Below are 13846 nucleotides of genomic sequence, written 5' to 3'. Positions count from 1 at the left end.
GATAACCTTACTTAGGTGACTGTTTAGGGGTCAGTCAGCAGTGTTTAGTATGGTTATCTAAGAGAAAAGGATGCATTAACAACAAACTTCTCATGATTTAAGCAATTTTTTCCATTTTAAATATTGTGTCAGGAAAACAAACCAAGGGTGGCAGTTTCTTGGCATAGACTTTGAACACTTTCTCATAAAGAGAAACTACTCAGTCTGTGATTTTTCATTTTTGTATGTAAATGTGCTTCCAGTATCTCATTAGAAATTAGAGAACGCTGCTTATTATTCCAAAATTGAAAGAGACAGTTTCAATAGAAATTTTATTTAATGAATTTGGAAGGGGAAAAGAGGTGATTCTAAAGATTAGGGAGAAACTGATACTGCTTTAAACTCAGTTGACTAATCTGAGGAATTATGGGCATTTAATATGGACTGGTGTATTTTCTGGACTTCTGCTTTTTCATTGTCTCAAAAGGGATGTGTAGTTATACAACTCCATCTTATATTTGACACAACAAAACGTTTATTTTCCAAAAGGCAATAAAATTCAGATGGGACTATTAGCAGTATCCTGCCCTTAGGCTAGATTGGTCAATTGAAGTTTGCTTCAGTGATGATAATGCCAGTGATTTGTACTTAGTTAACCGAGTATATTGTACATTGATTTAATCTTGAGAATTTTATGAGGGTTTTAATATCTTAATAACAGTGTCTGAAATACTTGCAAGGCTTGTGCTGAGATTCTAATTTTGGTGAATGTTTTAAAATTCACACAAAAGCATCCTGTGTGAATTTTGGTGTTTGCATTTCAGGGTCCCTGAAGTTTCTAAGCAACATATAGAGATCTGTGATACTTAGCAGTTACAATGATGGCATAGTGCATGTTAACAATTTGTATTTTGACCTTTCAGTGCTTGTGGATAGACTCCTAATACTGCAGATCTGGACTTCCTTGTAGCCAGCTATTAAAGAAATCACCAGACCATTGCAAAAGCATAAAGGAAGTGAAGGTCAAATCAGTGGCAGTGAAAGCCAGCTTGCTGCAGTAATATAAAAGGTGATGCTGGCTGGAAGAGGTACACGTTGCTGTGTATGTGAGGCACTGAAGAAAGCAAAGAGACTCAGAAATAGTTAAAAAGAAATAGTGATTTTTAAATCTGCTGCTAGAACTTTGCTTTTGGCTATTAAAAGTTGAATTAATGAGGGTTTCTGCAGAAAGAGTAGACTATTTTTCAGTCATTTAGTTCCATATCTCACTTTTAGCTTAAAGAAATATTTTTTGCACTCTCAACTCCTGTTTCTTTATTCCAATTCTACAACTTCTTGCTGATGGATTTATCGATAGTTCTGATTAATGTTCATTTAGTTGCAACTGGAATTTTGGGCTGGTTTTGTTTATGAATGTTGATAAGGAAATGTTCACTATGGAAAACCATGAATAAAAAGTTTCCAGATGTACTCAGTTTTACACTTTGTTCTAGCCTAGGGGTCAGGATTAGTACTTCACCAGAACAAGTTAAGTGCTTGAAGCTGAAGTTAATAGTTGTTTTACAGAAAACAGCACTTTTTTTTCTTTCCCTGTTTAGCTCATCAGAAAGTTTCCATTGCCCTAAATAAATCTTTAATTTCCATTGTAAAAGCTGAAGTTAAGCACTTGTTATTTTGAGCTTAGGTCTGAGTCCTGCAATGACCTCTTTGTGCCTTCGTCGTGGTTATGATAGAGGTCACAATTATCATCCAGTGAGATGGAAGTGTTTGAAATCATTATCACAACAGACTTTTTTTTTTCCCCTGAGAATATTCAAGATGGAAAAGAAAGGATATTTTCTGTAAGTTCACTTTTAAATTTCTCCAGATTAGTTTTATTAACATTTATTTGATTGGCAACAGATGCTATATAGCATAAACAAATTTTGGTTTAATTTCTTAAAATCAGGTTTAGCGTTTCACACTAAATTTGTATTTTGTGTGTATTTGCTCACTCTCTTCTGAAGGCAGCATTTCTGATGGAGAGCACAGACTATATGAAATCTCTGCTCCTGAGATATGCAGATATATTTAGAAATGTCATCAGATCTGAAAGACTGGTCAAGACAGAGATCCTTACAGCTCAGTGCTCTTGTAAACAAACTTTGTTCCCCCGGCTTGTATTTAAGAAGGAACCTGTAGTGGATTCTTTCTCAGGACAGTGCAAAAATATAACCAATCAGACCTTGAGCTGCTGTTGGTAGATACTGCCTGGCACATCAGAATTTGCTGCTGTAACCTCCTCAAGTATTCATTTAACATCACTACATGTTTGGGACTGCACCAGGTCAAACCTTTAGTTGTGTATCACAGTCTTTTTGTGTTTGAATGCACTCTCATTAGGACCTCAGAAGTGTATCTGCAGCAATGAAAGCTGAATGCACACTGGACTGCATCTGTACAACTAGTAGGTTAAATTTGGTGATCATTCCCCTCTTTTTGGCACTTCAAGTACTGCAATTGGAGTAGGGCCCAGTTCTAGCCCTTGCCCCCCACCCCCCCTCCCAGTATAAAAAAGATACAGGCAAATTGGAGTATGTCCAGGGAATGGCCACAAAGAGGGGCAGGATACTGAAGCTTATGATACACAAGGAGACACTGAAGAGACCTGAATTTGTTCAGCCTGAAGAAGAGAAAGCTGAGAGGAGAACAGAGCTAATTGCTGTCCTCAGCTGTTTAATGGGTCATTACAGCCAGATGGAGCCAGACTCTAAATGGACATCCACAGTGTAAGGACAAGAGGGAGCAGATAGATGTTGCAGCAAGGGAAATTTCAATTAGATGTGAGGTATAAACTCTTCGTGGTGCGGGTGGTCAAACACTGGAACAGTTGCCCAGAGTGACTGTTAATTTTCCTTTCTAGTGGATTTTCAAAACTTAGGTGGGCAATGCCTTGAGAAACCTAATATTACTTTGAAGTTGGCAGTGCTCTGCATTGAGGGATAAACTCTAACAACCTCAGGATGTTTCTTCCAATCTGTGCTGTTCTAAGTTGATATATATTACTGACTTTATATGAAGGACTTCATTCAACAGTCTTGCCCTTCCCCTTCCAATGGTTCCATATTTTTGTACACCCTTTGTATTTCAAATTACCTCCCTCAATTTGTTTTTAAAGTCAACTCCCCGCTCTGTTTAGATGCTTTTGAAATCTCATTCCTATATGAGAACAAAGAAGGAGAAAGGAGTGAAAAAATCAATTTAACCCACACCAGAGTATCAGAGTATGTGATCTTCTCTATAACTGTGCTGTCCCATCCTATATTTTTGCCATCTTTCTGTTTGGTTCTTTGTTATATCATGCTCAGCTTGGATTTGTACAATTTATTTGCTCTTATGAGGCTCTGAGATTATTAATGAAATCTCTTAAATTGAGCAAAGCGAAAGAAGAGATAGAAAAAAATAGATAGAAAGTAGAGGAATGGTGATAGATAGCCTGGGTAGTTTTGCCGTTCCTATACTTCTGACATTTGACCCTGGGCTGAACTCCAATGTCAATTGCATTGGCTTCAGAGGGGTTTTAGAGCGAGCAAAGTGTAAACTGTCTTCAGTTTTGTATTTCACAGCACTCTCATAGGTCTCCTCTTGCACAATTTTTGATCATCACCTTTACCCTCTGGTATTTTTCATAAAGATGCTACAATGTGATTAGGGGATGGCAAGCTTCTTAACGTTGGCTGTGAGGCATCTGACTCACTTTAACCTTGAACGTCAAATATGAGAAAATGAGGAAAAAGGAGGAGAAAGACATATGTATTTGCTCTTTATAAACACATCTTCTGGGTTTTTTTGGACTCATTTGGGATATTTGGACTCTCCACTTGGATACTGTGCACTTGAAATGCGTATTGGAAGTGTGCTAAAGCACATCCTTTTTATCACTGTGTTTATGACTGCTCCTCTAAAAAGAAAGCATTTGAGTTCAGATCACCAAGAGAAACATTACCTCCTCTTTTTATTTCTTGAGTGGCTAATATTTTGCTTTTTATTACTTCAGTTATTTTTGTTTTCCTATGGAAATATTTGATTGTCTGATCTCATAATTTTTTTTCTGAAATCTCTTTTGGCTTGGTTAATGCCTGTGTGATGTGTAAACTCCATATGGAGAAGGATCTGATGTGCAAGTACTATGAATGGGTTTTGGCATTGCTTTGAGCATGAACCTTATATTTTTATCTGGGAAAAATAATGGGCTCTTAGTGGTTGCTTTATGCATTTGGTTGGATGTCAGTTCATTTGCTCAAAAGGATGCAAAGTTTGATGCCAGGTTAGTTGATTTGCTTCTGCTTTAGGCTCATTCTATTTTAATAATGGCTATTCTGTATTCTATTTTTATTTCAAGTTCTTTCAGTATCTGCCCTCCTCAGGACTACTCATTTCCCCTGCCCTGTCTTTCCCAATATAGCCCAGCTCTAGTCTCTCACAGGCAGCTGGGTTTTTTTCCTATTGTATTTTTCCTATTCTTCAAAACTTTATTAGCTATTTGTTTTTTCTTAACCCCAAGGCTCGATCCTGGGCAGTAAAAGGCCCTTTGTTATAAATACCACAGTCAAATAAATACCACAGAAGAAAGCTGAAATTGTAAATGAAAGGGAATCTCATCTTGAGAGAGGTCATAACAGTAAATGATCAACAGTGAGAGGCAGGCAGGCAACTAGGCTCTGACACTCAGCAAGAAGTGCTTGTAGAAATAGTTTCAATGGGAGAAATACATTTATTGGCTGTATCCACAAGAGCTATAAATAATTGTTGTTATTACGTTTTTCAGCATGTTCTGCATGATGAACTGACTGTTATTTTTCTGTGTAAATACTGTTGTTAAGAAGAAGAAAACAGGTTTCAAGATGGACAGATAGGCATACGTACATGCACACAAATGTAAATGTGTGGTTTTCTTTTGATTTAAATAATTTTTATTTCCTTTATGACTGTTCATGGAAATGGGCCCAAAAAAATCTGAGTCTGAAAATGGTTGCTTTCTTTTCCTGTTGTGCTATTTGTCAGCACTCAAAATAATGTAAGAAATACAGTGTTTTGGAGTAGTGCCATTTTGATTATTTTTGTCACTTTGTAGTTTCAAACAAAAAATTGTAAAAAGCACCTTGAATGCTTTGTGGATTTCACTTGGCTTACATGGATTGCATGAATAGGGGTCTTACTGCAAAGGTGAACCAACAAAGTATCCTTGACTTACTTCATTCTTATGATGGTGACTGCTCCAGGCACCTCTAGTCAAATTTCTGTCCAAAAGGATGAGATGATATTTCAACCAAGAAAATAATGCCGCCCTAAATTAGGCCAGTGGCATTCTTAAAGATATAAGAAATTGTACAAGGGTAAATATTTTGTTCTACCAGGCAGTGGAAGGATTCAGCTCATATACTGTATTCAGAGTGGGGCACTTTTAACTTTAGGATGTGGCTAACTTGGAGAACAGCAAAGATGAGATGACTATTACCAACCATGACTGTGAGAAAAAACTGAAGAATTAGAAGGGGGGGGGGGAGGAGAAAAGAAAAAAAAGGAAAAAACTTAAGGAAATTAGTATTTCAATGGGATATTATTAATTTTCCTTACTGCATTCAAAATTTTATTCACCATCTGCATATGCAGGGTTTTATTCCCTGTCATCGGAGGTTTTAGAGAATACTTTAGAAAAAATTCTGTAGGAAAAATGGTCTCTCTGGAAAAAAAGGCTATTTGGGTTTTATCGGTCAATGCCTACCTACATGGGTGACTGAACACAGAGCAGGAGACCTCCAAGGGATTTACTCTGGCATCAGTGTGGAACACAGAGGATGATTGTGAATGGAGAATGTTGGTGGGCGCAATAAAATCTTGCCATTTATCCTACATGTCTGTCACATTGATGTTTTAGCAGATGATATTGTGCAGTGATGAGATATCAACAGGAGGAAAAAGCTACAGATAAAGCAAAAGATGTAAGAGGAAAGAATACACATGAGTAGAGACAATGGAAAACATAGTTCATAATACTGTCAGCTTTTATTTGCACTATTATAGCCATGTGTATATACAAATATTGAATTAAAATCCTTAAAATTATCAGAAGTCTCACAGTTTAGCCTTAAATTGTGCTTTGCTTTTCAGCAGCACTAAATCTCAATATAATGCATGGCTCCTCTGTCTCTTTGAGTGTTGCAGAGTTCTGTTTCATTGACATCAATAAAATGATGTAAAGAGACATTGATGCCATAACATGCTGATGAATTGATGAAACAGTTGTGTTTCTTGCCATTATAACCAAAATCTAAAGCACTGTCTGCTAAATTTCCTCATTAGAACTTGATTGTTTTTTCATTGTTTTTAAAATTATTATTGTTTTGCATTAATGAATGGGGGAAAAAAAGGCAAACTGAGAATTGTTTTCTGTGAGACAACCATATTTCTCTGTGAAACATTACTCTGATGCATTGAACTTTGGATTCAAATAGGCAGTGATATCCAGTAATTGTGTAACAGTGCTATATGTTTTTTGGCCACTCAGTAAACAGAATTAGTGAGTTAAAAAAATGCAAAACCGCATAGAGAAATATAAGGAATAGAGAATATATGCATTTATAATTAAAATTTAAAACAATATGGGCAGAGGGGAAGAGCTGGAAAGGGTATCTGAAAGTATCAGGTGAAAAGAGAGACAGAAAGGCCTGTTAAACCAATGAAGGGGAGATACAAAACTGGACGTGTGGTGTTATTCAAGGGGTAGTCAGACGGGCTGACCTCATCCATTTTCTGAATGTGGTGCTGAGGTAACAAGTTATCCCCAGCATTCCTTCTCACCTTTGCATATTATTTCGCACCAAATAACTTACTTGTAATTTTGGTCAAAACTCATCCAGGTTGGACTCCATAATCTGGGTAAACCCTGTTGAGTGCATAGTGTATGGTAAAGTGTAGTTAACTGTTTAATACCAGCATTCCATTAAACTGATTTAAAATATTACTGATATATGGTGTCTTAGTCTTATTAGATTATATACCTTGCATGGGTATTTTGAATTGTAATTTATTTTTAATGGCTATTTTGTATATTTTTATATTATTTTATATTATTATTTATTATTTTATATATATTTATTATATTTTATATTATTTTCCTTATTGTACCTCTTTATAGTAGATTTTATTACACTTGCACCAGCCATCCAAGAAAAGTATATAAAAGAAGGAAAGGTGAATGTGTCTAGCAGAATAATTCATTTTCATTCTAATTTAAAACTGAATGTTGAACTCTGCTTTTTTGAGAAAGAATGTTGGCATTTATATGTCTGGGTTTATTATTTTTAGTTCTTCTTATCATTTAGGTTAGACAAGAAAAACTATAAAAATGAAATAAGTTTCATAATATTTGGGGGAAAACAGAGATTGTGTCTTCATGATAAATTTGTTTCTTCAAAAGATCTTTCTTATGACCTATTTAGTCAGCAAGTTTTTGTGTCTGGGAAGGTTATTTCTCTTGGCTACACAATTTCAAAATGACAGAGTGAGATTAATAATATAAATACAGGTTTTCCTTGTCCTATTGATTTATTGGATCCTAAATCTCTGAATACTTGCCTATATTAGTCATTTTACTATTGAGATATATGACAAATAAATTAGTCAGGTGTGTGAGTGTTTGCAAGAAGGAGCATCTTTGTTAAGTCCAACTGATTAGCAACATACTGTAAAGAAAGAATTCCTCCTGTGAAAGTATCTTCTGGTCCATCTAAAGTATTACAACATGTAGAGACGTAATCCATTACTAGGAGTTGTGCAAGGGAGAGGCTTAAAGACAGGAAGGCCCTACAGAGAGACCTCAAGAAATTACAGGACTGGGCAATCACCAACCGTATGAAATTCGACAAGGAAAAGTGTCAGATCCTGCACCTGGGGTGGGGCTGCCCTGGATATATGTATAGACTGGGGAACGAGATGCTGGAAAGCAGTGCCAGGAAAGGGGACCTGGGGGTCCTGATCGATGGGCAAGTTAAATATGAGTCAGCAGTGCCCTGGCAGCCAGGAGGGTCAACTGTGTCCTGGGGGCATCAGGCAAAGCATGGCCAGCCAGTTGAGGGAGGGGATTGTCCTGCTCTGCTCTGCACTGATGTGGCCTCACCTTGAATATTGCGTGGAGTTTTCAGCACCACAATGTAAGAAAGATATTAAGCTCTTAGAGAGTGTCCAAAGGAGGGCAACAAAGGGCCCTTGGTGAAGGGCCCTGAGGGGAAGCTGTATGAGGAGCAGCTGAAGTCACTTCATCTGTTCATCCTGGAGAAAAGGAGACTGAGGGGAGACCTTATCACACTCTACAACTTCCTCATGAGGGGAAGAGGAGGGGCAGGCACTGATCTCTTCTCTGGAGTGACCAGTAACAGGACCCAAGGGAATGGCCTGAAGTTATATCAGGGAACCTTGCTAAGACTTAATTTATTAACTTTTTTTCTTCTGAACGAATATGAATACCAAGTTGCATAGAGTGAGCAGTGTCCTCACTGCAAACAGGTAAAGTCCATGTTGGGCTATGCCAGGGTGAGTAGGATGGGCAGGTTGAGGAGGTTATTGTTTCCTTCTGGTGCTGGGGGCTGCACCTGGAATACTGTGTTCAGTGGCTGGGGCTCCCTGCTTCCGCAAGCACAGGGAGAAACTGGAGTGAGTCTGGCAGAGGGCCCTCTGGTCAGAGTAGTTGAAAGAGATGGGCTTATTTAGTCAGCTGGGGTGAAGATCCACAGCGGGTTACAGCTATTTGAAGGAGAGTTGCAGACAGGCTGGAGCCAAAGTCATTTTGGCAGTGCTGAGTGATGTGATAGGGAAGAATGGCCACAAACTGCAGACTGAGACATTCAAATAGGGCCCAACAAGGCTGATGCAGCACTGGAGCAGGCTGCTCATTGATGTTGTGGAATCTCCATCCTTGGTGGCTTTCAGGACTTGACAATTAAGCCACAGCTGAACTGAACTTCTGTTGGCAACAGCCCTGCTTTGCTCTCAGTGGGAGGCTGAGCTGTATGACCTCCAGAGGTCACCTACAGTGAACATTTCTCTTTCGCAGTGAATGTTACTATGAAGATGTAGTCTTGGACCTCTTACGACATAAAAAAATGAATGAGTACTTTAAAAAAAGTGATTTATTGATTCATCTCATGCTACATATGTTTCTAAGGCAGATTAGATGGCTGTTACTTTCCACAGATTGGTAAACTTTTTAAGGGTACTTTAGATTTTGAACACTAATACTGAGACACTCAGTCTTGGGTGAGATCCATCTAAGCCTAAAAACTGTAATTTCACTGGATGGAGTGGTAACTTTTTATACTTTTGTCATGTCCTTCACTGCTGTCATCTCTCCCCAGAAATGAAATTTAAATAGAAAAATTTTAAATTAGTACAAGTGCTTAGTATTGAGCTGCTTTCCAGAAAGACCTTTTCTAACAAGATACAGCAAGTTCATTACAGAGGAAAAAAGTTAAAATGAGTATCAAGTCATAGCTTCTTTACAGAATTTTAAGATTTATGTATTTCTGTATAATGTAAATCTACAAATAATTGAGTGCCATGTGTATGTTTTATGTGATTTTAGTTTTGGAAACCTAGGGCATGCAATCTCTCAACAATAACCATAGAATGTACAGATCTAAACAGACCTTAGTATCAAATAATTATTTCTCTCTCCCTCTCTCTCACACAGAGGCTCTGTGGAAAACAGAGCTCTGTACAACCTCCTTGTCATGTTCACATGCCTAGTAACAGTGGTTCTGTTTTTATTTGTCACTCAATCTGTATGTGTCGAGCACAACAAAAAGGGCATCTTATCCTCCCCCACAATGGCAAAGTAGAGTGGGGAAATTCTTAAACAGAGGCTTACTGGTGAATCATTCACATCCACCAAGTCTACTTCTTACCAGCGTAGGGAGAGAGGTGCTGCTGTCAGTTTGAAATGATTCTCAGCCTCTGGAAGGCACACACTGGTGAATTAAAACACCCCACTCTCCTCCCCCATGAACTCTCCTCAGGTATGCTGAGATAGGGGTAGAAACACCTGGGTTGCCCATAGAGATGGGACCTTAAAGAAACATCTGAAAGAATTCCAACAAAGCAGTGGTCTGGCAGGGATAGTGCTGACACTTCTCCAGCTTTTGGACAGCTTTCTGGCAGTAGGCATAGCTGCAGTCCCTTATTTTGTGGGTAGACTATCTAGCCTGCTGCAGACTTGCTATATTGGCACTAATTTATGTTTATGAGGAAAAAGGAGGGAAGCTACTAACTTGTACTCTTGAGTGGGGACTTTTGGAGGATGGTGTTTTGAGCTGCAAAAAATGTCAGGCAGACTCTTTGTAACAAACCAATGAAGCAGTTGTTAGCAGAACACAGAGGATCAGAAACAAGTCAGAAGTTCAGAAACCAAGTCTCGGCTTGTTCTTCCTTATCAATCAGGAAAATAAACTTCACACAGGCAGGCAGGCAGCCCATCTCGGTAAAACCTCAGAAAGTCTTTGAATTAAAAGTGAAAATAAGATCTTCTGAGCTGCTTCCTCTGCATCATTTCGGCATCATTGTGGCAAGTGCATTTTTTTCAGCAGTGAAAGAAATTGGGCTGAGTTACCAGAGACCAGGCTTTTTGTGCTTTTCATTGGAGATTTTCTCGGTGCTGATGTTGGGGTGTTGTTTTCAGTTTGTCAGAGCTGCTGGAGCATTAGTGAGTTGTTATCAATAGACTGTTCAGCTACAGGTTTCATGGTGCTGAACTGCAATAAATTTAATCCTTCCCAATCATGCAACTTTATTCTGTTCTAAAAGTTGTGATCCACCTATCAGCAGCAGAGCTGCCTGGATAAGCTGATTTTTTCTCATTCTTTTCCCTCGTGCATGCTACAGTGTCTAGCAGTAGTAAAACCACAATGATTAACGTGTTTAAAATATATGAAAGATGTAGGGTCAAGTGCCATTACAACAGTGGGCTACTGTGAGACAGCTTCTTATCTGTATGGAGAAAGTACTTCTAAATAACTGTCAGTGTCACAGCAGTGCTATAAAGGTCAATCTGTTCAGTGCATGTGTTTCATATTCTATTTTACTGGCTTTTTTTTGCCTTTGAGTCAAGATCACAGCCAAAGTCCAATCTTCTATTAGTTATTCAAGATGGAGATAATTTCAGTAAGCTTTTTTATTGGATTTTTATATACCAGGTGTGCTAAGCTGCTTTTTGTAGTTTTATATAAAATCATACACATGCACATGTGTGTCTGAGCCTGCATTTATATATATATATATTTACTTCAGCATTCTTGTTGCTGTTAGAGATGTCATTCTTCAGCTGAGTGTTAAAATGGAGATTTCAGAGATTTGTGATTTAAAATATACTGTGCTTTCTTGTTCTAGTAGGACTTCTACAAGTATATCAGAATTATCTGCCCACATGATTACATCCCCTGTGATTTCAATTGTTTTGGGTATTTGGATTCTAAACAATAGCTTTCTTCACAGCTTGATACTAACTCCTGAAGCAGCCTGGGGTTAAGGGATACTTCAAAATATTTCCTCCCTGTGTGCATATATTTGTACATTAAGCAAAATATTTTTTAAGACAGCCAACTCCAAACAGTAGTGTGTGGATAAAATAGTAACTGCACATTTAGAGATTGTCCATTTGTTATGATGGAGTTTTATTTTCTTTACTTCTGTTCTTGAATATTTTGCAGAGTATAACTGCACATTTACATGACTGTTTGACTTTTCTTGCCTGGGAGGACTTGGGATTCTTTTATGGGAAGGGGATATAACAACTCTGACATTATTACTGTTTGTTGCCTCCAAAAATAAAATATTAGGAGGCTTAAACTTTTGTTTGAGTGACTGTTGTCACTGCAGTATTGTATGTATAAAAATACAAAAAAGTCAAGTGGAAGCAAAACGTCCTGATACGTCAAGGCATTCAGCTGGAGTCTCTGAAAGTGATAGTTATATAAATGTAACTAAACTTTTATATAGTTCTGTTTTAAAAGTCTTCCTGCAGAAACTCTTTTTTGAAGATTAATTTGCAGCTGTTAAGAAATGTGTGCTGAAAATAGAATTACATTTTTCATGCTAACTTTGAGTTCTCTTTGTTTTGTTATATTTGGATATAATTGTGACATCTTAAAACAAAGAAATTATAATTTTCTGTTTTTCTTTTCAGAGTCACAGTGTACACTCTGTGGGGAGCCTGAAGGTGAGTGTGTTTTCACACTAATATTTTTCAAAGCAGCTAGAGGTGAACACTTGGCTCAAACAACGCACATGTACAATAGATTGGAAATATTACATGACTGATGAAAACCAAGGAAAGAAATTCTTCCCATTGTTAGATACAAAAAAATGAATTGACTTAAGCTGAGAAAAGCACAGTACATGCTCCAGGCAGGAAATACCTTAAAGGACAAATATTCCATTAGAGCAAAAATTGAAATACTTACTTCTTATTCTTTTGAGTGTTTGTCAAATTAATTTTGGGGTACGAGAGAGTGTAAAGACACTTTTAAGGACATCAATTTGAGGATGGAAAACAAAGAGATTGGACTTAAAAGGAAATGGAAAACAATTTTTATATTTGATATTACATTTACAGAGAGGCTAACACATTTCAGCAGGTGAAGTGAATAAATACTACTTCTGAAATTAAGATCATTAAGCAATAACTTATGCAGTACAAATATATGCCCACATGACAGGATTTGGTGATTTCTTTTGTTTGTTTTTTTTCCAAGTGACTAATTAAATGCCAAGGTGATACCCACGATTTAACTAAATGAACGCTGAAGCAATGAGATTGCAATTTTTAAACTAGGCTATTATTGAGGAAAATATCTCTAATTTATTTATTTATTAACATTGGTGCTTTTACAAAGAAAATGTCAAAAGGCTGACCTTAGTTTCAAATCAACCTGGAGTCTTTCTAAGAAACAGAGTTCAAAATAGCAAATGTAAATGCTAGAGCAAAGTATATTAACTAAAAAACAAAATTATAGATGCTAGGCTCTTCCCAAACACATTCAGCTTTGTACCTTGAATCATTTCTGGAAAAAAAAAAATTATGCTTCTAATGTTTTATAAATTTAGGAGGGAGAAGTTATTAAGAGAGGAAGCCTGGAAGTGGAAGGCTTTGAGACCTTGCATCTAATGAAATAACTCAGTAAATTAAATATTAATTGTCTGCCTCTCCCTTGTTATCTACTGAGAAATAATTGTTTTAGATAAATTTTTTTACTGCATTCTGTTTTAGAAATCTTTTTGACCACATTCCTTTAATAAACAGTAACTTCCTGATTTTTTTAATTTTCTTTGTCTTTTTTTTGATCAATTTATAATAGTACAGATACACATATGAAAAGGAAAAATAAGATAGATGTTTACCTTTCATGACAATCTTTCCTGATAAGATTGTCCAGTGTTATTTATTGGATTAGTTCTGGTTTATTACATGCTGGCCTCCTTTCTTTTTTTTATTACTGCTCTTTCATACCTGTTCAACTTTGCAAAAATTAATAAATGTAAATGAACTTTATAAAAAGGGAATTCCAAAAAAAAAGGGGCAATAAATTTTTTGAACATTTGTATGACTGAAAACTTACAATCAAAAGACAAATATGTATTGCTGTAGGAACAGGCCTCAAGAACATAACATTCAGTATTTAACTATTTCGAAATGAACTTTCCCAGGAGTGAATGTCTCATGGATCACCAGTCTCTCCTCTCAAACACAGTGTTACTGGAATGCTAATTAAACAATTGTCTGCCTCACTTTTAAAAATATTGGCATAAATGTCATAGTGACAAGACTTAGAAGCTGAAG

General features: G+C 36.9%; 1 protein-coding gene across 26 annotated transcripts in view; it reads left to right on the top strand.

Annotated features, from left to right (window-relative positions):
* Window positions 1-13846, top strand: part of DLGAP2 (DLG associated protein 2) — a 448813-nt gene that overhangs the window by 201684 nt on the left and 233283 nt on the right. For 25 of the 26 annotated variants that reach the window (XM_050315350.1, XM_050315349.1, XM_050315348.1 and 22 more), the window contains one exon: window positions 12194-12226. The exons of the other annotated variant lie outside the window; for it this stretch is intronic. In XM_050315350.1, coding sequence (XP_050171307.1) covers window positions 12194-12226 — 33 coding nt within the window. The remainder of the gene's footprint in view (window positions 1-12193; window positions 12227-13846) is intronic. 26 annotated transcript variants of the gene reach the window in all.

The sequence above is a fragment of the Myiozetetes cayanensis genome, unplaced genomic scaffold (assembly GCF_022539395.1).
Source record: "Myiozetetes cayanensis isolate MyiCay16 unplaced genomic scaffold, myiCay2020 scf2-11, whole genome shotgun sequence".
Classification (NCBI taxonomy): Eukaryota; Metazoa; Chordata; class Aves; order Passeriformes; family Tyrannidae; genus Myiozetetes; species Myiozetetes cayanensis.
The sequence above is the reverse complement of the archived record's forward strand: the minus strand, read 5'-3'. Positions and strand labels throughout refer to the sequence as shown.